This window comes from Rousettus aegyptiacus, unplaced genomic scaffold (genome assembly GCF_014176215.1).
Source record: "Rousettus aegyptiacus isolate mRouAeg1 unplaced genomic scaffold, mRouAeg1.p scaffold_m13_p_10, whole genome shotgun sequence".
NCBI classification, from domain to species: domain Eukaryota; kingdom Metazoa; phylum Chordata; class Mammalia; order Chiroptera; family Pteropodidae; genus Rousettus; species Rousettus aegyptiacus.
This window is the reverse complement of record NW_023416285.1, coordinates 66,832,808-66,853,809: the sequence shown is the minus strand read 5'-3', so window position 1 is coordinate 66,853,809 and position 21,002 is coordinate 66,832,808. Positions and strand designations below refer to the sequence as shown.

Below are 21,002 nucleotides of genomic sequence, written 5' to 3'. Positions count from 1 at the left end.
TCTCTCTCCCCTGAAGACCAAGAGCAGCTGTGAGCAGGAAAGCCAACCTCTGACTTGTTTCCGGTTGCCTCCCTTCTGCCCAGCAGTTACTAGCACACAGTTGCTGGCCAATAAATAAATGTCGAATGAGTGAAAAACAAATCATGAAAGCCGAACAGCTCTCTGGTGTTCCCTTGTTTGGCATGACTTTCCAAGACACTAGGCATCTTTATTTATAGATTGAAGAATTGACCCGTTCAAAAGCAGATGTCAATGATCATTAGGTTTATGATCATTTTTAATTTACAGCATCACAGGTCTTCCAGGTGAGTGAATAAATGGAAGTCACTTCCATAAGCATACTGTGACTAGAGAAATCATTCTTTGAATTGTTTTTGCTGATTAACCTGCAGAGAGAAAGCTCTTTTTGTGCCTTTGGAAAATTCCCAATTTAGCCAGAAACTCGAGCATATCAAGGGCCTTTGCCAGGGAGACTAAAATGCCCCAGAGATGGGCAGTGACTCTTTGCTTTCTGGCAGGATATCTTCAGGATTGAGGGTTATCATGAGACAGAGACCGCACTTCCTCTCCCTGGCTTATGTCTGCTCTGCTCCTTTCCTCGGCTTTTTATTCCCCAGCAAATATCTTTAATTATATATCATGTACCAGCAAATCAGGAAAAAAGTATCACATCCGGACATAATCTCTGTGACCTTTTAAAACTGGCATGTCTCTCGCGGGTTAGGCAGTCGGCCCTTTCATTTCGTCTGGTATTCGTGTTCTTTTCTGGGAAGCCTCGCTGCCCTTCTCATCTGCGCCACGGTCCTATTAGCATTTCTTCCACCTCCAGCTGCGTGTGGGCGGCTACAACAGGGCTGTTTGGGACCGGTTTCCACCTGGGGGCCCTGGAAGGGAGCAAATGTGAGAAGCACCACTTCCCAGACAGCTCCCGGGTCCCCCTTTCGGCACAACAAATAAACATTCAATAAAAAGCTGTTGGGCCACCGCTGCCTGGGAAGCAACGCTGGAGGCGTTCCTTCCGTTTCTAATGTTTTGAGGTTTACATCAGTGTAACCTCGTGTTATACCCTGGCATTTCCGATGTCAGAGTTTCATTTTGAGTCACTGGTTCGAGTTAAATTCGTCCCAGCTGAATTTGATCATAATAACAGGCAGATGGCTAGTGATTTTTATTTGAAAACATAAATAACTAGCTCCATTTCAAGAAGTGCCTTGAACTAAAGACCAGGCTAGTTGCCCCTGCACGTGCGCCAGGTCGTGGTTTTAAGGCAAGGAATTGTGGTGCCAGATGCACTTGCAGTTGAAGGGCGTGGAGACTGGGAAAACCTTGAAAACCTATGGCTTTGGAAAAATGGATCTGGGTGATTAGAGCTGAGCCTCTAAGTTCACTGCAAGTTATGTCTTTTTTTTTTTTTTCCCAGAAATTTACAGAAAGGTCAAACTTCGTCATTACTGTCATAAATTCTCACCACTAGATCTATTTCTTAAAGGCTATTTGCAGACAGACACATTTTAATTGACTTAACCTATATTATCTGGGGGGTGTGATGCATTGCTAGCTTTCTTTAGTGTGGATTTCTACCTCTGACCAGGCATCAGAATAGGCTTTCCAGATGCCCAACTGAGAATTCACACCAATGAGAGAGGAAGAGAGGAAGAAAGAAAGGAAGGAAAAGGAAGGGGGGGGGCGCGAGGAGGGAAGGGAAGGGAAGAAGGAAGGAGAGAGAGAGGGAAATACACTGAGTTTTTCGTAAAAATGTTTTTTTAATTTAGAAAGATATCCTTTATTCTGAGTTCACACTCTATATATTTAAGGTGTTAAGTTACCCTTGTTTTGTGAGTGTGCCTTTCCTTTGATATTAAAAGGACATTCCTTTGAACAGGAATGTTAAAAGAGCATTCCTGTGTTTCTTCTTGATGTTAAACTGTTCATTTTTACTTTGTCAATAGATTCAAAAATATTAACATCTCTAGTAACTATGATTTACCAGAAATGTTAATATCTTTGAATCTATTGACAAAGTTAATAATCCTGTTAGATCTCAACCTTATTTATTTATTTATTTTTTACATTATCCTTTCCTAGGAAAACTTAAAGTAAGAGGAATTAGGGGATTCACTGCATACTAACAGAAAACAGGTACCTAGCTCATGGGACAATAAACTGGGACGCTGGCTGAGACACTGGGCACCAGGGGAGTAAAGGGTGCTGAAGGAAAAGCAGAGTCTCCCTAAAGACTGCTCATCTGTTCACAGCTTCGGCGAGGGACTCCCACCCCACCCACCAAGGTACCTAACATTCCGGCAAGCTGAAGCCCTCTTTGCTCTATGCAGAAGCGTTTCTTTCTTTCTGTTAGTGAGCTGATGCGAGCTGGACCGCTGTCATCTTGCACCAAGCCCTCCCCACCCCCAGGTCCCAGAGCAGTATTTCCTAGAAGACTGTTGTCTGTGAACTTAAAGTTCATGACACGCTTACAGAAATACAGCCAAGGTAGCTGGCCAGCTTGTGCTGTGAAGCAGAGCTTGGCCATAAGACCTGCTGGTGTGGCTGGCAGTGTGCTGGAAGCCATGCTCACTGACCTCTGGCGGGCAGGAAGAGGACAGACGAACTGGCCAGGAGGGCTTCTCTGAGGAACAACAGGGGAATCTGCAGGTCAGCACACAAGAAGGCACGGAAACCTCGTAACGGTTACAAATGGTGGCCATATTTGTCATAACTATTACAGACTTTAGCAGTTGCAGGGGGGTAAAAGTGAAATGATTTACAAATAAAAGACACATATACTCATGTCCATATTAACATTGAGAAATTCTGTTTTTGAGAAAGGGACCAACTCCAGCCTGAGTCAAAGTGGTGGTAAAAGTGGCCACGTTTGTTTTTGGTTCATGGCTCTACCTCCTTTAGTCAATGAATTATCTATTGGAAACAAGCTATCTTCAAACTTAGAGACATAAAACAGTTATTATCCTACAGTTTCTGTGGGTCAAAAACCCAGGTACAGCTTGGCTGGGTGCCTCTGGCCCAAAGTGAAGAAGTTCATGAAACTCATGCAATTGTAATCAGGCTGAGCGGGACAGAGCTGGAGAACCCACTTCCAAGTTCACTCACATGGCTGTCATCTGGCCCTGGCACCTTGGTTTCTTCTGATGGGGATTTTCCGTGGGCTGCCTGGGAATGCTTGCAGCACGGCAGCTGGTTATCCAAGAGACAGGGAGCCCCAGAGCACTGAGACAGAGGCCACGGTCTTTCTGCAACGTACTCTCAGCAGTAACACTCCATCGCTTTGACCATGTTCTCCTCATGAGAAGTGTGTTACTAGGTCCAATTCAAACTCAAGCAGAGGGACTGCATAGGGTATGCATACCAGGAGGTGGCCGTCATGGGGGCCATCTTAGAGACTGCCTATATGGCTACCCTCTTTGTCTTCATATTAATGGTAATAGTAGTAATAGAAGATATTAATTTAGCAGGGTTGGTGTGGGAATTGAATACAATAAGGAGAGGGCTTTGAAAACAGGACGTAGAAAGATAATGTGATTATGGGGGTCACCTCCAGATCAAATTATAAAGATGAGCCCTGAAACCTGTATTTTAATAGTATCTCAGTCATGCTTTAGGCACGCTAAGACTTAAGAACCACTTATATAAATTATATTTTTCCTTTTACTTTACAGATTGGAAAAGAAAGGCAGAGAAATTAGCTGAAAATGAGGTGGAAGGGAGGTAAAAGATGAGCTTTTGTAACCCCAGCTCTTTTCCCTGGGCCCTGTCCTCTAAATAACCCCCTTGAGCTGGGTCTGTTCCCAGGGCAACTGTTAGTTGGAAGAAATGCTGGCAATTGCATTTCACAAATTGAAACTCGTTGAAGCAGTGCCCCGATAACTCTCTCAGGTTCTCCCCATCGTTCAGTATGATCAGTCACCTTCCACCATTCTCTCCTCCTGTGCTCCTGCCCTATGTCAGCTTTTAAAACAACAAATATATTTGGCAAATGACTTCAGCCTGGCAAACACATGCAAACATTTTTTTTGCTGAGCAGTAACACACCTTGAGGCACTTCTTGGCTTTCTCTTGTCAACAGTAAACACTTGTTGTTTCATCCCTTGCCAAAAAAAAAAAAAAAAAAAAAAAAGAGCCATGTCCAGGTGAAGTTTAAGTCAGAAGAAAACAGGCAATCTTACCATCAAATCAAATGATCAGAAATTGGAAAGGACAGTGAGAGCTCATCAAATCCATGTCTTTCCAGGACAGATAGAACGATCCTCAAAATATCCCGGCTAATAAGCAAGTCTCTTATTTCATCCCTTGTGCAATCTAGTTCTCGTCTCAACCCTCAACATTATTTATTTTATATATAACTTTCCTATTATAATTTCCTCCTATAATTTACAGCCCTTCCTCTAGTTCTGACCTCAGGAGAAGTGAAAAACAAATTCTTACACAGCTTTCAATAAAAAGGTTATTATTAAGTCACTGCTGTTCACTGTTTTGCTGTTGGGAGAGGTGGAGACACAGGCTGTTGCTTCTTAGCTCCTGCTTTGCTCTGCTTGGTCTGCATTTCTGATAACAGGCAGCCCCATTTTTATCTATGAGTAGATAAAGACCATAACTCATATTTAGGTCAGCACAAATGGAATAGCCTCGTTTATTTTTTATGAATTCTACCAACAAGTGTTGGGTCCTGTGAGGTGATCTGGCTTAAACAGTTGACATTTTAAAATTGCAATCAGTTTTTTCTATCACTACTCAAAAATCAGAAATGTAAAAACTTTGTTAGCTGGCCTTTGATTTCTTTAATCTGATGTGACTGAGCTTTGTTAAAGTTTGGTTTCTTAGTCATCCAGAATTAAAATCAAAGACTGTTTTTCCTCCTTATTTTTATTTGCATTATAAGACCCTCTGAGTCACAGAGCTAAATTAATAAGCATTTCTAAAAATTTCACATGGGACTGAATAGTCTTCAGTCTAAATAAGTTCATGATGAACATGTTTTTATCTATTGTTTCTTTATGATATTTTGTTGGGAGGTGAGCAAAAAGAAAGTCCTGATTTCATAGTTGGGAACTTGATATAAAGATGTTGTTGAGTCTACAGCCATGCAACCCTAAACATGCCCGATCTCGGAAGCTAAGCAGGGTCGGTTAGTTCTTGGATGGGAGACCACCTAGGAATACCAGGTGCTGTAGACGTTTAAAGAAAAAAAGTTAAAGGTGACCCACCTATGCTGCTGTAAATCCAGAACCTGAACTTGGTCTCCTTGCCTTCAGCCCCGAGCTGTTTACACTAGGTATCATTCTAAAAACAAACACTTATCAAACTGCATTTCCACATGCTCATACAGATTTAAGGACACTATTTTTGCTTTGCTTTCTTTTGCATTCTCAATGAAGAACATTTACTAAAATCACACCATTACAACGGTTATCTAATTAAGAAACAAAACCCTGACACAACATCTAGGGAAATTATCCTCAAAATTTCACAGGCCCCATGCCTTAGAGAAAACTTCTTCTGGTGTTCAAGGATAAATACTATGCTCAGAACAAGCCCTGAAGATAAATGACAAAGCCATCTTACTTACAGGTGGAAAGGATCATGGCTGCACTTCTGTAGGGAGTACACAAAAGAGCCTTTGGTTCTTCAACGGCACTCCAGTCACAAAAACACATCTTTTAACTGAAATCATAGCTCACCCAAGATGTTTCTCATGGGCAAAGTTAACCCCACCTATTTTCCTGTTCTCAAACCTCAGAAGTGTGTGAATGACAACCCAATGGTTTATAGAAGAAAGTACAATAATCTGTATCCAGATCTCTCAGGGTAGTGCTATTAGTTTCTCATTTCCAGTTGTGTGGGTGACTCTAGCACACAACATTTCCAAGAAATCATAAAATTTTGGTAAAAGGGAGCTTAAATATCATCAAATCAAACTGCCCTCTCTGGACAGAGAAGGAAATGGAAGCATATGTTAAGGGACACACTTAATGGTAGAAACAAAATTAGATTCTAGGTTTCGGAGCATAAAGTCTGGAATGTTCTGTCCTCCCACTCAGTACAGATACTTCGAGGACCATGGCAGGAAACGTTTTGGAGTGAGAAAGGCAGCTAATACAATAATACACCTACAAGGTGACTAGAGTGTGGCTGAGAAATACAAAAAACAACAATATCAACAATAAAAAAAAAATCATTTCATTCCACTGGAAAATATAAACAAAAATTAACTATAACTAAAGAAAAAAACTCTAATGAAGACACAGAGTACTCACATTGCCCTTCCTATTTCCTGCCTCGTAGATTAAGATCTCTAAGCATTCTGGGTGGATTCTTCTATTTTTACTTTACCTTTTGCCTTAGCTATGCTTTTATGTAAAAACTGTTTTTACATTTCAGTGAACTAGTTAAAGATTTTTGAAAAAATGTTCACAAGTGTTGCAAGGTGTTATCCACCTCATCTTCCAAATCAATTGCATATATAAGTTAGCGAAAGGACTATATTTCTCCCCACTTCCTTCAGTATCATCTAGCACCTTGAAGCAGCTCCTCAAGATGAAGGAAAGTGTGAATGGGATTGGGAGGAACAGGAGGAGTCAAGGAAAGGGAGGAAGGAAGGAGAAAAGTGTGACAATGATAGTAGGGTATATCTCGAGTATGACCAACTCCTTGAATAAGCTAAAATTCAGTTAAAAGGTGTGTATGTTTTTGTGATAGGGGTACAGTTAAACAGGAAGATGAGAAGGTAGGTGGCAAACAGACTGTGACAACACTTAAGATAGGTATGTTTTCCATTATAAGAGGGATAAGGAAGGCTGGAAGACGGCCTTCAGTGGATGGACCAACAAGAAGGGAAAGAGATGGCTCTCCAGGGTCATAGTGAAGTCACTGCTCAGAGCAGCCGGCCACAGCTATGTGTTCACACAATGCTCCCCAGCACAGGGGACACCACGGCAGTCCCCAGAGCAAACAGAACTCCTGAAGAAAAACCCTGGTTCTTCCTTGGCTTTCTACCCACACAACAGCAAGAATAATGTGTGGGGCAATATGTAGCCTCTGCTATTGATGACAAAGCTGTTTTTCACCGAGCTCATGAAAAAAAATGAAGCATCTAACTCGGCAGGTGCCTTAGTCAAGAGATTGTAAAGGAGAAACCCACTAAAACAAACTCGATCATGAGGTCTATTGTGAGGCAATAATAGGCAATCTCTCTGATCCAGGAACCCAAGTCCAACCAGGCCTCCTGGAAACCACCGGTGAGATAGCTCAATATAACAAGCTCTCCATTTTTCCTGGTCTCTCTGCCAGAACTTGAGCTTGCTCCTGGGTCTTGCCTACAGTGGGGGCAGCCTTTGTTTTGAGTCACCTGATCTTTCAACTGCTCCAGAGCCCAGCACCTCCACCTACAGCATGCGTGTCCAGGGGGCAGATTCTTAAGATATAGAAACTGATTGACTGCTGTTAGTTCAATTTTCCACCTAACCCCAATTAGCTGTGGACACTATGGGCAAGGTCACTTAGCCTAAACATGCACTCTGTTGGGGCCTTAAGCTGTTCGGGTACCCTAACCATGGTCACCTAAGTGAAGAGGGGGCATTAATGATAGAAAGGTCCAGACCTTTTTCTCCTCAGTAAGGAAGATTTGAGTTCCAGAGGAAAAGGAATTGATGACTGTAAGCTTTAAGGTTCCACCCCTAGTCTAAGAAGGTTAGCTAATATATTACAGAATTCCAAGTTTCAATTAAAAGACAACTCATGTTTTTTTATAAATATATAACTTTATATTTTATATACATTTACAATATATACAACATACAAATGTTTTATAACGTAATACTTATGGCAGTCTTGAAAATGTATTTTCAAAACGAAAGATGGATACTTATCCAAGGTGGGTTCCTGGTTCCTCCAGAACCCACATTCTAGAAAATGCCCCAGGCCTAGATTTCTGAAGATGTCAGAGGGAAGACAAGGGTTGCAGGAACATGGCTCTAGTACCCTTCCCCTCCCCGATTACCCTGGTCTTTCACTGACACGAGCTAACATGGCCCCATGTGTATCCCTCAAATGGGCAAACCCTGGGGCCAAAGCATGGTACCTGTGGGGGCACTCAAGCCCTGTGGAATGGACAAAAGTGAGCGCTTTTCATCGCAACTCTAAGGTAGTATTTCCATAATATGGAAGATTCAGTTATGGAGCTAAGGATATTTTAAAAACAGATGCATTAGGTGCTTCCAGTTTGTAAGTAAAACAGTTGAAGCATCCAAGTGCTAAATAAATTAAAATTTAACCACAAAGTGCCACTTCTTCCTTGTGCTTTGGGATCTGGAAGCCACCGATCACAATACTACTCATCTTCCAAAAGTTTCTTCACATTCGACTAGTTCATCTATTGTGCGCAGCAAATCTTCAAAGGAAGGCCTTCCCTCTGGTTTCTACAATTAAAAATCAAAGAGAAGCTGTGGATTCCAGAATCCATTCCAAAAATAATTTCTCAAACTCAGATAACATAGCACACCAGAGCGAGGCCCTCACTGCTTTGGGTCTGGAACATGCAGTGTCTTCAGATGGATCTGATCTATCCGGCATGTACTGCCACCAGACTAAGCTTTCTACTGTACTGCTTTGCATCCCCATTCAGGAACCTGACAGAGCTACTTACTGTCTGCAAAATCAAGTCCTGCTAATTTGCAGTGCCCTTTATAACCTGCCCATCACCCACCCTTTACCTATCTAATTTCATTTCCCAGAAAAACCCTCACACAGGCTCTCTGCTCAACGGGACCCATCTCCACCCTTGTGTATCCACATCCCATTCGTTACTGCCTCCTTCCCTTTGCTCACACTGGCACCACTCTCTACCCCTAGCACCACTTCCTGCCCAAAAGCCTCTGCTCATCCCAGGCATTGCTCTTAGGAGACTTATAGCAAGTGACCAAGAGCATGGGCTTTGGAGTCAGACAGGACTTTGGCTCTCTGTAGCTAAGTGGCCTTGAGCAAGCATCAACTTCATGAGGCTTGGTATTCTCGTGCAGAGAGTGATCATAGTAAAAGCAACTGCACATCAAAGGGTTATTTTGAGAACTAAATCTAAAGCATTTAGTACAGTGCCAAGTACTCTATACATATGTGCTAATATTATTATCTTTCATAATAATTATTGTTATTGTTATCTTTCAAGTCATTTTGCTGTTTAACCTCTTCTATAAAGTAACATTTCAATACATGGGAAAGGAAAACTTCCAAAAAGTGTGAGTGAAAAGACCCGAGAAAGAGATTTGAAGAAAGAAACCCTTCCTGGTGAAAGAGTAATGTCTCCAATACGAGAAGCCCCCTGAAAGAAGAGCCACTGCCCCAAGCTTACTCCCTGGGTACCTAACTCAGGCAACTATGGCAAGATTCCACCTGGTAGTGGGACAGCAGCCTGAATTTATTATCTGAATTATTAGCACATTCTTCTTCCTGTTATTCAGAACTGAGTTAGAGGGTTGGCTTCCTACCTAGAATTTGAAATCATGTAAAACATGCACCAACTCACAAGGCTATACAGACTATACATTATTAATCTAAAAGCCCGCCCAGATCCATAAATGTTTTAGAGATTAAAAAAAAAAAAAGAGCAAAAAAAATTTCTATACCTCCTGCCAACATCTCAGCATCACTTCATATATATATTTGGATGCCAACTTTGGCCGGTGGAGTCGGTGGCCTCGAGTAACCATGGTTACCACTTCATAGTTGGTGTTTTTCTCAAAGGGCATTCTGCCTTCAGTGAACACCTCCCACATTAAAACACCTGAAAAAGGGTAAGAGTTACCAAATGATCCACTTCCTCTTCAGAGCAGAGTGGAGGAAAAATGGACCATGTGTCTTACCAAATGACCAGACATCTGATTTGCTGCTAAAGCGGCTGTAATTAAACACCTCAGGTGGACACCACTTCACAGGAAATTTAGCACCAGAAGAACTTGTGTACTGATCATCCAGAACATACCTAGAGTAAGACACACCATAAGTCTACACCTCTGAGTTACGATCTGCATTTTGTACATGTTCTTTAATTTTTTTCCCCTTAGAATCAAAAACACAGTTGACTGAAGTCCAACAAGCATCCGGTTGAAGCTAAGTGTTTGCGTTGGTGGCCACGCTGGTGATTTCCATCTCAGTTCTATATGGACACATTGTAACATTAGTATCTATGCTTTCACTTTTCTGTTTGTTTTTTCTTTTTTATAAGGCAACAGAGGCAGAATATAATAAAATAGTTTGCCAACTTTTTGGCAACAATTCTTTAAACAAAGTCTTACCCAAAGGCCCCATGTGTAAGACATCTAAAGCACAGCTGCTCTAAAGGAAGTGGTGCAAAGCGTTTGGAGACACACGTGCTTTTAGCCCCTATAGTTCCACAGAGCACAATTTAAAACTACAGCAAGTTAAAAAAGCCAGATAATGAACATGTTTGATTTTGCAGGCCACACAGTCTCTGTCCCAACCTCGCAACTCTGCCTCTGTGGTGTGAAAGCAGACATAGACAATATAAAAGTGAACGAGCGAGGCTGTGGGCCAGTTATACTTTATTTATTGACAGTAGTATCTGAATTTCAGATCATTTTCACTGGTCACATTTCTAATTCTTTTCAATCATTTCAAAGTGTGAAAACCATTGTTGGGTCACAGGCTGTACAAAAAGTCAGACTTGGCCCATGAACCACAGTTTGCTCACCCCTGCTATCCCACTGCTCTGTGTTTACCCCTCTTTGCATGTCTCAGGTCCTATGTGTCACCCTGTCTCTTGAATATAAGCTGCATGTGGGCAGGGACTCAAATGTCTTACTCTCTACTATGGTTCAGTCTAACACTGTGCCTGGAACATAGTAGGTACCTAATTTCTTACAGATGGGTGTATGGATAAATGAATAGATCAAGGGACAAAAGGAAAGGCAAACCAAATACTTTTTAAAGTTTTTTTCTAACACTCTATTAAAATTATAAAAATTAAGCAAATAAAAACCCTATAGGTGTGGATATTCTAAGAACTGATATTCTGAACAGACTGCTGTAAAAAGATTCTATTCCAAGGAGAAAAGAAAGTAGTGTATTTAATATGCTATACTACCACCTAGTGGTAAGAATTATTAACAATAATTAACAGTGTATACTTGTTTATTTTAATGAACTTATTTATCTCATCAGCTAGATAACAAGATTGCCTTTCTGCTTCATCAGTGCAGATTATCCTCATGCTTATTCACTCTACAAGCTAATGTGTATGTCACATAAACCCATGTAATAAAGCATAAAGCAATCATAATTCCTCAACAATTTGTTTACCTGATAAAAAGCCAAAGCTAACAGTAAAATGGATACATTCAGCACAGATGTCTTTCGAAACAGAAATAATCTAATTTATTTTATTGCTTTACATTGAAAATACCAATAAACAGAAAAAGAAATTAGCTCCTCTATTAAAAAAAATAATGGGTACTACTAATATTTTGCTGATGAAACAAAAGATATGGTTTCAAAACTCTTCTTAAATTAAAGAGGAAGAAGCTGACATAGTCAATCTGCAGAGGGACTGGTTACAGTCTCATATTTATTTATCCCAAAATTAATAGAAAATGTGTACACGGACTTACCTGGCCATTCCAAAATCAGATACTTTCACAACTCCCGCCTCATTCACTAAACAATTTCTAGCAGCCTGGAAAATACCATTACAATAACATATTAGTTACAAAGTTCCACAATAAGAGTAGAAAAATGTAAGTTCAGTTTATATTAAAATTAGTTTAGCCCAGTCAACATCTTCAGAGGGTGAAAATGTCTCTTCAAAATCTGTTTGTACACTTCTAGAAATGTGTCCAACATACAGCTGACCCTTGAACAGCACAACCTTGAACTACATGGGTGCACTTATATGTGAATTTTTTCAACAAATACATACAGTACTGCAAATGTATTTTATCTTCCTTATGATTTTTTAAAATAACTATTTCCCAATTACAGTTGGCATACAATATTATATTACTTTCAGGTGTACAACATAGTGATTATACATTTATATAACTTATGAAGTTGTCACCCCGATAAACCTAGTACCCATCTGACACCATACATAATTATTACAATATTATTGATTATATTTCTTATGCTGTATTTTACATCCCTATGACTATTCTGTAACTATGAATTCGCACTTCTAAATCCATTCCTATTTTTCACCCACCCCCAAACTCTCTCCCATCAAAATGTTCTCTATATTTATGTTTGTTTCTGTTTTGTTTGTTTGTTTTGTTTTGCATATTTCACATGTAAGTAAAATCATATATTTGTCTTTCTCTGTCTGATTTACTCCACTTAGCACAATACTCTCTAGGTCCATCCATGTTGTTGCAGGTGACAAGATTCCATTCTTTTTATGGCTAAGTGTATACAAGTACCACATCTTCTTTATCCATTCATCCACTGAAGGCACCCACGTTGCCTTCACATCCTGGCTATTGTAAATAACACTGCAATAAACCTATGGATGCACATGTCCCTTCGAATTAGTGTTTGAGCTTCTTTGAATAAATACCCAGAAGTGGGATCACTGAGTTCTTTCTCTTGTTATATCTTCTATTTTAAAGTCAGTCTATTTTGTCTGGTATAAGTATTGCTACCTGAGTTTTTTTTTTTTTTTTTCATTTCCATTTTCACGAAATATTTTTTTCCTTCCCTTTATTTCCAGCCTGAGTGTGTCTTTTTATCTGAAATGAGTCTCTTATAGGCAGCGTATATAAAGGGTCTTGTTTTCTTATCCATTCAGCCATCTTATACCTTTTCATTAGCAGTTCATTTATATTTAAAGTAATTATTAATAGATATGTATGTAGCTATTGCCATTTTATTACTCACATTTTTTATTCCTCCTCCCCCTCCTCCTCTTCTTCTTTCTTCTTTTTCTTTTTCTTCAAGAAGTCTCCTTAACATTTCTTGTAATACGGGTTTGGTGGTGATGAAATCCTTTAGCTTTTTCTTGTCTCAGAAGCTCTTTTTTTGTCCTTCAATTCTAGATGATAGCTTTGCTGGGTAGATAATCTTGTTCATAGGTCCTTGCTTTTCATCACTCTGAAGATTTTGTGCCAATTCTAAGTTTCTAGCATTCTAAGTTTCTGTTGAGAAATCAGCTAACAGTCTTATTGAAGCTTCTTGTAGGTAGCTAACTGCTTTTCTCTTGCTGCTTTTAAGATTCTCTTTTTGTTTTAAGTCTTTGGCACTTTAATTATGATATGTCTTGGTGTGGGCCTCTTTGGGTTCAACTTGTTTGAAACTCTCGGCGCTTCCTGGGATTGTATGTCAATTTCCTTTGCCAGGTTAGGGAAGTTTTCCACCATCGTTTCTTCAACTAGGCTCTTGATTCCTTGCTCTCTCTCTTCTCCTTTATGATACAAACATTGATACACTTGATGTTGTCCCAGAGGTCTCTTAAACTAGCATCATTTTTTTTTTAATTCTTTTTTCTTTTTGCTGTTCTGATGGGGTGTTTTTCTGCTACCATATCTTCTAAATCACTGATTCAATCTTCTGTTTCGTCCAACCTATTGTTGATTCCTCCTAAGATATTCTTCATTTCGGTTACTATATTCTTCATTTCTGATGGTTCTCTTTTATGTTTTCTATCTCCATTTTTATTCTTTCCATCTCTTTGTTAAAGTTCTCACTGAGTTCATCTACTCTTCCCCTAAGTTCATTGAGCATCCTTATAACCAGTGTTTTGAACTCTACATCTTGTAGATTGCTTGACTCCATTTTTTGAGTTCTTTTTCTGGAGCTTTGTTCTGGTCTTTCATTTGGGACATGTTTCTTTGTCTCCCCATTTTGGTTGCCTCCTTATGTTTGTTTCTAGGTATTAGGTAGGGCTGCTCTGTCTTCCGGTCTTAGTAGAGAGGCTAAAGAGGCCTTATGTTGTAAGTGTTCTGTGGGGCTTTCTTATGATTTTCTTAATAACATTTTCTTTTCTCTGGCTTACTTTATTGTAAGAATACAGTATACAATATACATAATATATGAAATATGTGTTAATAAACTAGATATATCATCATTAAGGCTTCTGGTCAACAGTAGGCTATTAGTAGTTAAATTTTTGGGAAGTCAAACTTATACACAGATTTTCAACTGGTGTATGGGTTTGGGCCCCTAACCCTTAGGTTGTTCAAGGGTCAACTGTATACACAAGAGTAAACATAGGCTCTTTTGTCTTCACTACATAATGAGAAAAAATATTTTCAAACCAAGTATCTGATAAAGGGGTAATATATAAAATATGTAAGGAACTCATACAACTCAACAGCAAAAAAAAAAAAAAAAAATTCGATTTCAACTTGAAATTTGCTACGATAATTAATGGAAGTGCTCTTACCACACACACAAAGAGACAACTATGTAGGAAAACGAGATCTTCAAATATGTGGAAACTAAACAACACACTTCTTAACAATAAATGGGTCAAAGAACTCAAAAATGAAGTAAAAAATTATCTTGAAACAAATGAAAATGAAAATACAAAATATCAAATTTTGTGGAATGAATCAAAAGCAGTTCTGAAAGGAAAGTTTAATGTAATAAGCACATATATTAATAAACAAGAAAGATCTAAAACAACCTAAATTTACACTTCAATGCCCTAGAATATGAGGAACAAATTATGCCCAAAGTTACCAGAAGGAAGGAAATAATAAAAATTAGAGCAGAAATAAATAAAACAGAGACAAGAAAAACAACAGAAAGGACCAACAAAATTAAAAGCTGGTTCTTTGAAAAGATAAACAAAATCGACAAACCTTTATCTGACTGAGAAAAAAAGAAGACTCAAATAAAATTAGAAATAAAACAGGAGACATTACAACTGATACTACAGAAATACAGAAAATTATAAGAGACTGCTATGAACAATTATATGCCAACAAATTACATAACCTAGAATAAATGGGTACATTTCAAAAAACACATAACCCACTAAAAGTGAATCAGGAAGAAATCTGAATAGGCCAACAATGAATCAAGAGATTGAGTAAATAATCAAAAAACTCCAAACACAGAAAACTCCAGGACAGATGGTTTCACTGGTAAATTCTACCAAACATTTAAATAATTAATTCCAATACTCCTCAAACTTTTCCAAAATATTGAGGAAAAGGGAATACTTCCAAATTCATTCTACAAAGTCAGCATTACCTTGATACAAAAACCAGATAAGAATATTACAAGAAAATTATAGACCAATATCTCCGATAAATACTGATAACAAAATTCTCAATAAAATATTAGCAAACTGAATTCAAGAACACATTAAGAGGATTATACACCATGACCAATTGGGATTTATATCTGGGATACGAGGATATATATTATCATTCAACATATGCAAATCAATAAATATAATTCACACATCATAAAAGATAAAAACACATGATCATCTCAATAGTCACAGAGAGAACATTTGACAAAATGTAACATTCTTTCATGATAAAAACTCTTAATATATTGATTATAGCAGGAACATACCTTACCATAATAAAGGCCTTCGATGATAAACCCGCTGCTAACAATATAATCAATGCAAAAAAAAAATGAAACTGTTTCTTCTGAGATCAATTATAAGACAAGGTTTCCCACTCTCACCACTACTATTCAATATAGTACTGGAAATCCCTACTTGAGCAATTCAGTAAGACAAAGAAATAAAAGGCATCCAAATCAGGAAAGGAAGAAGTAAAACTGTTGCTATTTGCTGATAATATGATCTTACATATAGAAAATCCCAGAGTCAATCAAAAAACTGTTGGAATTAATCACTGAAGTGGCAGGTTACAAAATCAACTTACAGAAACCAGTGGCATTCCTTTACACTAATGATAAAGCATCGGAAAAGAAAATAAAGAAAACCAACCCATTCACAACTAGCATTAAAACCAATAAAACACTTAGGAATAAATTTAACCAAGAAAATGAAAGATCTGTACAATGAAAACCACAAGACTTTGCTGAAAGAAATCAAAGAAGTAAAAAATATTCCATATTCATGGATAAGAAGAATACTATTGAAATGGCTTTACTACCCAAAGCCATCTAACAAATTTAACACAATTCCCATAAAATACCAATCGCATTCTGCACAGAAGTCAAAAAAAAAAAAAAATCCTCAAATGTATGTGGAACCACAACAGACCCCAAATTGCCAAAGCAACCCTGAGAAAAAAGAATAAAACTGGAGGTATTATACTTTCTGATTTCGAACTATACTATAAAGCCATAGTAATAAAAATAATACAGTACTGACAGAAAAACAGATAGATCAATGGAACAGTTTAGGGAACCCAGAATTAATTTCTGGTATTTATAGTCAACTAATATTCCACAAGGGAGCCAAGAATACCCAATAGAGGAAGAACAGTCTCTTCAACAAGCAATGCTGGGAAAACTGGAGAAAAACATGCAGAACAATGAAATTGGACCCCTATTTCACATCGTTCTCAAAAATTAACTTGAAGTGGATCAAAGGCTTAAACATAAGACCTGATACCAAAAAATTCCTGAAAGAAAATATAAAGAAGAAACTCATCAATATTGGTCTTGGAAATGATATTTTGGACATATCACTAAAAACAGAAATAACAAAAGCAAAAAATAATAAATGGGATAACATCAAACTCAAAAGCTTCACAGAGCAAAAGAAATAATCAACAAACGGAAACAGCAGCCTACATAATGGGAGAAAACTTTTGCAAACCATAGATTGGATAGGGGTTAATATCCAAAATATATGAAAAACTAACACAACTTAACAGAAAACAAACAAACCAATTTAAAAATGGGCAGCAAAAGAAAAATACTTTTCCAAAGATGACATTAAAACGGCTAACAGGCACATGAAAAGCTGATCAACATTAAAAAGAAACTGCAAATTAAAACCACAATGAGGTATCACCTCTCACACCTGTTAGAATGGTTATCGTCAAGAAGACAAATGACAACAGGTAATAGCAAAGATGTGGTGAAATGGGAAGCCTTATACATATAAATTAGTGGGCTAAATTAGTCTGATCACTATGGAAAACAATATGAAGCTTCCTCAATAAATTAAAAATAGATCTACCATACAGATACAAAAATTCCACTTCTGGGTACATGTCCAAAGGAAGTGAAAATAGGATTTTGACGAGAAACATACACTGCCATGTTTATCCCAGCATTATTCACAATAACCAAGATGTGAAAACAATCCCAATGTTCATCAATGGATGAACAGCTTAAAAAAAAATAGCTATAGTTTTATTCTTTTTTCTCAGGGTTCCTTAAGAAAGAAAGCTATTCTGTTATTTGTGACAATATGAATAGACCTTGAGTATACTGTGCTAAGTGAGATAAGTCAGAGAAAGACAAGTACCATGTGATATCACTTACAAGTGGAATCTGTAAAAAAAATCAAAACTATAAAAAACAATAAAATGGTTTTGCCAAAATGCCAAAAACAGACACGTTTAGGAAGACTAGACAGAGAAAAGAGGAAGAAAAGAATGGAGGAGAGAAGAAGGAAAAGTAAGAGAAAAAATTAAGTAGTGTCTTCATCTCAATAATTTAGAATCAGTAATAAAAGATTGCTTTTCCTGATATTTTTCAGGAATGAACATGGGCTTCCATCTTTCCCTAGTAATTTGAGAGAGAAAGAAAACGAACCAAGGATTTCTGTTATAGTTTCTGCTTATAATGTGTGACACGATGGAAAAGAGCTTAGGATTTAGAGGATGAGTCAACCCTGAACTTCCTCATTTATCATCATATGCAAGTCATTTCGAGTCTCTCAAGATAATTTTCTTATCTATAAAACAGTGATGGTCGGAAACACTGTGGAGACTATTTCACGAGATTCTTATGGAGATCAAATAATTTATGCATGGTAGATTGCTGGGAAATATTACGTATGTAATTGTGTATTATTTATACAATTGCCTATGTAATTATGTATCATACGCATTAGATTTTTAAAAGATCTTTCTGTTAAAATTATGGCGCAAGTTAAACTTAGAAGTTTATATATAATAGTAAAATACTGTTGAGAGCAAAAATTGGGTACTAACCAATCACTGCTTATTTGCTAACCCGGTGTTATAAAGGAATGTGGCTAATGAAAGAAAATATAAGTGGTTTAAAATTTACCAGATCTCTGTGGATGAAGCTATTTCTCTCGAGGTACTCCATCCCTTCACACACATCTTGACACATGCTCAGGAGCAAGTCTCTATTAAAAAGACCTTGTTTCTGTCGGAGGAAATTCAGAAGGCAACCCTTTTCCATGAACTCCGTAACAATGTAAATTGGTTTCTGCTGGGTGCAAACACCATAAAGCTGTACTAACTTCGGGTGTGTCAGTTTCCTGGGAGGGAAGTCATGCATATACACAGTTAGGATAGAAAAAGAAACCATCAGGAAGCCAATGCTGGTGAGGAGACCACTTTTTCATGCAAAAAGGGGAACCAGAAAGAACAGAGTAACTTACATCATCACTTTAGCTTCTTCTATAAAGTCTTCCTCACACATTGCACCTTCCCGAATAGCTTTGATTGCAACTTTGTACTGAGCTCGCCACTTGCCAAGCCTCACCACACCAAAGAGTCCACTCCCCAATTCCCTCATAAAAGTTAGTTCTGAAGGGTTAATCTCCCATTTCTCTGTGAAACAGAAGGAGAAAATGATAAAATTCAGGAAGGAGAACAGAACAGGAGTCACTGGGAAACATAGTATTATAACCAAGGTCAATCTCAAAGTTACAGGATAATACAATTACTGGTAAAACACAGAGGAGATTTGCAACTCGCATCTAAACTGCAAATGGTGACTTTCTACTCTCTGGGGAGGATGTACTCCTTCTGAACTGTCACAATACAAGCAAGGTAAACTGAGAAGGCAAGAAGATGCTACATAATAAACTAATAATAATAGAGCTTGAAAGTTATTTTAAAAAATAAAAAGAACAAAAACTCTCTCATTTACTACTCTTCCCACCTTGGGTTTTTTGTTTTTTCAATTCTAGCAAATTGGAAAGAATTTAACCTGCTGTCTAAAAGGCTTTTGCCAAAGTGACAGTGACAATCAAGTTGAATGCCTTCTGTATTATCTCCATCCTTACTTTCTCATGAGTAACCAACAAAGCTTGTGAGAACCAGAAAGGGCTTTGATTTATTTTAGATGTAACATAGTAAAGCTAACTTTTCACTGACAGAGAGCTTCCTGCTAAATTATGAATAATGATGATAACAAAAACAACAACAAAAAAAACTAGGGTTACTACAGCTACAAGTACAATCATCTAAAAACTCATTCTATAAACTTATAAGAACAGTTCCACTACACAGAATTTTACACATCTAAATTGGTCTTGTGATAATGGATTCTTTTCAAGAAAAACTAGCCAATGCAAAATGAATTACCATAGCTGAATCCTGCAGTGGTTGGTGCATTCCTTCCCTTTGCACTAACTGGGTAGCGCAGCCTTGTGACTAGTCCTAGAAATCAAAGAAAGTATCGCAGTCAGAGTCATCTTTAATCATTCTGCATGGTAAAGAGCTAAACTAGAAACTCACTTATAAAATTCATTTATTTATCCACTTAGTGCCCATCCTCTGTGTGTACATATAGTAATGTGTTACATGCTGGGGAAAGAAAAAAAATGAGAGGAAAGCAGGAAGGAAGAAGACGGTCCTACTCTCTGAGTTGACAATTTCATATTTCTACAGAGCATAAAATATTTAAATATATAAATATATATATATGCTTTTATGTATTCAACACACATTTTCTTTTAAATACTACAGTGTTTGTCAGGTACCAGGCAAACATATTTTCTTCTCACATTTTAAAGGATGTTAAAAGCTTTCTAAAAAAACAATAATAAGAAAAACAAAACCTTTGTAATAGTTATCAATTATTATTTCATGTTCTTTTCCAATATGAGATCTGAACTATGAAAGGGAATTATAGTAGTCCACTAAAAATTAAAATGATTCACCTGACATAACTCTATATTAGGAATTTTACCATAAAAATTGGGTTTTAAACTATCAACTGGAAATAGCAACTACTGGAAATCAGTGAGGTACATTAAATCCTTTAATTTAAATTGCACATATTGCCAAATAAGAAGGAACAGTAGGTATCTCTCCTATAAACACCCATAGAACTCTATATTTCCTCTAATACAGCATATCTCTTACTAACTTAATATTGTTATAGACTTCTCTGCCTCCCCTGTTGAATTTTAAGATCTGGGAGAGACAGGATCAATGACTATCTATGTCACCACAGTCTCCCTGGAACTTAGCGTACTTCCTGGTATGCAGTAAGCATTTAATACATGTTAGTTAAATGAATGAACTGAGATAATGGTGAAGAATAAAATATATACAAGAACACAAAAGAAAAAAATAGTGGAATGTAAACACTGAAAAAAAAAACAATAAGAGCTAAGAAAAAGTCCTTTGGGGGATAAATTGATATGAAATGAGTTTCTCAAATGTTAAACATAGAGTTACATATGACCCAGCAAGTCTATTCCTAGTTAAGTACCCCCCAAAGAAATAAAATGTATTTCAATGCAAAAAGTTGTACACAAACGTTCACAGAAGCGTTATTCATAATAGCCAAGATGTGGAAATAACCCAAATGTCTGTCAACTGATGAATGATAACAGAATAAATAAATGAAATCCATCCATGAACAACAGGAAATGGAGTACTCACACAGCCTATAACATAGATGAACAGCAAAAACATTGTGTTAAATCAAAAGAGCTGGTCACAACAGACTATGTATTGTATGATTCCATTTATATGAAATGTCCAGAATAGGCAAGGTAGATTAGTGCTTGCCTAGGGCTAGACTGGTGAAGGAGGTGTGCGGTGTGACTCCTAACAGGTACAAGATGTCTTTCTGGGATGATGACATTGTTCTTAGATTATGGTGATGGC

General features: G+C 37.6%; 2 protein-coding genes across 12 annotated transcripts in view; both read right to left on the bottom strand.

Annotated features, from left to right (window-relative positions):
* Positions 1-5,770, bottom strand: part of TXK (TXK tyrosine kinase) — a 53,299-nt gene extending 47,529 nt beyond the window's left edge. For 2 of the 8 annotated variants that reach the window (XM_016128159.2, XM_036227959.1), the window contains exon 1: positions 5,582-5,770. In XM_016128159.2, the coding sequence (XP_015983645.2) occupies positions 5,582-5,669 (88 nt within the window). In that variant the 5' untranslated portion in view covers positions 5,670-5,770. Of the gene's footprint in view, positions 1-645; positions 661-692; positions 1,678-2,579; positions 4,042-5,581 lie in introns of those variants that run through there. The other 6 variants (XM_016128161.2, XM_036227961.1, XM_036227957.1 and 3 more) reach the window with 5 other exon arrangements.
* Positions 5,771-7,819: 2,049 nt separating this feature from the next.
* TEC (tec protein tyrosine kinase) overlaps positions 7,820-21,002 on the bottom strand; it is a 120,172-nt gene continuing 106,989 nt past the window's right edge. For all 4 annotated transcript variants that reach the window (XM_016128158.2, XM_016128156.2, XM_036227955.1 and 1 more), the window contains 7 exons: positions 19,467-19,541; positions 18,536-18,707; positions 18,196-18,412; positions 11,634-11,698; positions 9,870-9,988; positions 9,633-9,790; positions 7,820-8,429 (listed from right to left, as the gene is read on the bottom strand). In XM_016128158.2, the coding sequence (XP_015983644.1) occupies positions 8,346-8,429; positions 9,633-9,790; positions 9,870-9,988; positions 11,634-11,698; positions 18,196-18,412; positions 18,536-18,707; positions 19,467-19,541 (890 nt within the window). In that variant the 3' untranslated portion in view covers positions 7,820-8,345. The remainder of the gene's footprint in view (positions 8,430-9,632; positions 9,791-9,869; positions 9,989-11,633; positions 11,699-18,195; positions 18,413-18,535; positions 18,708-19,466; positions 19,542-21,002) is intronic.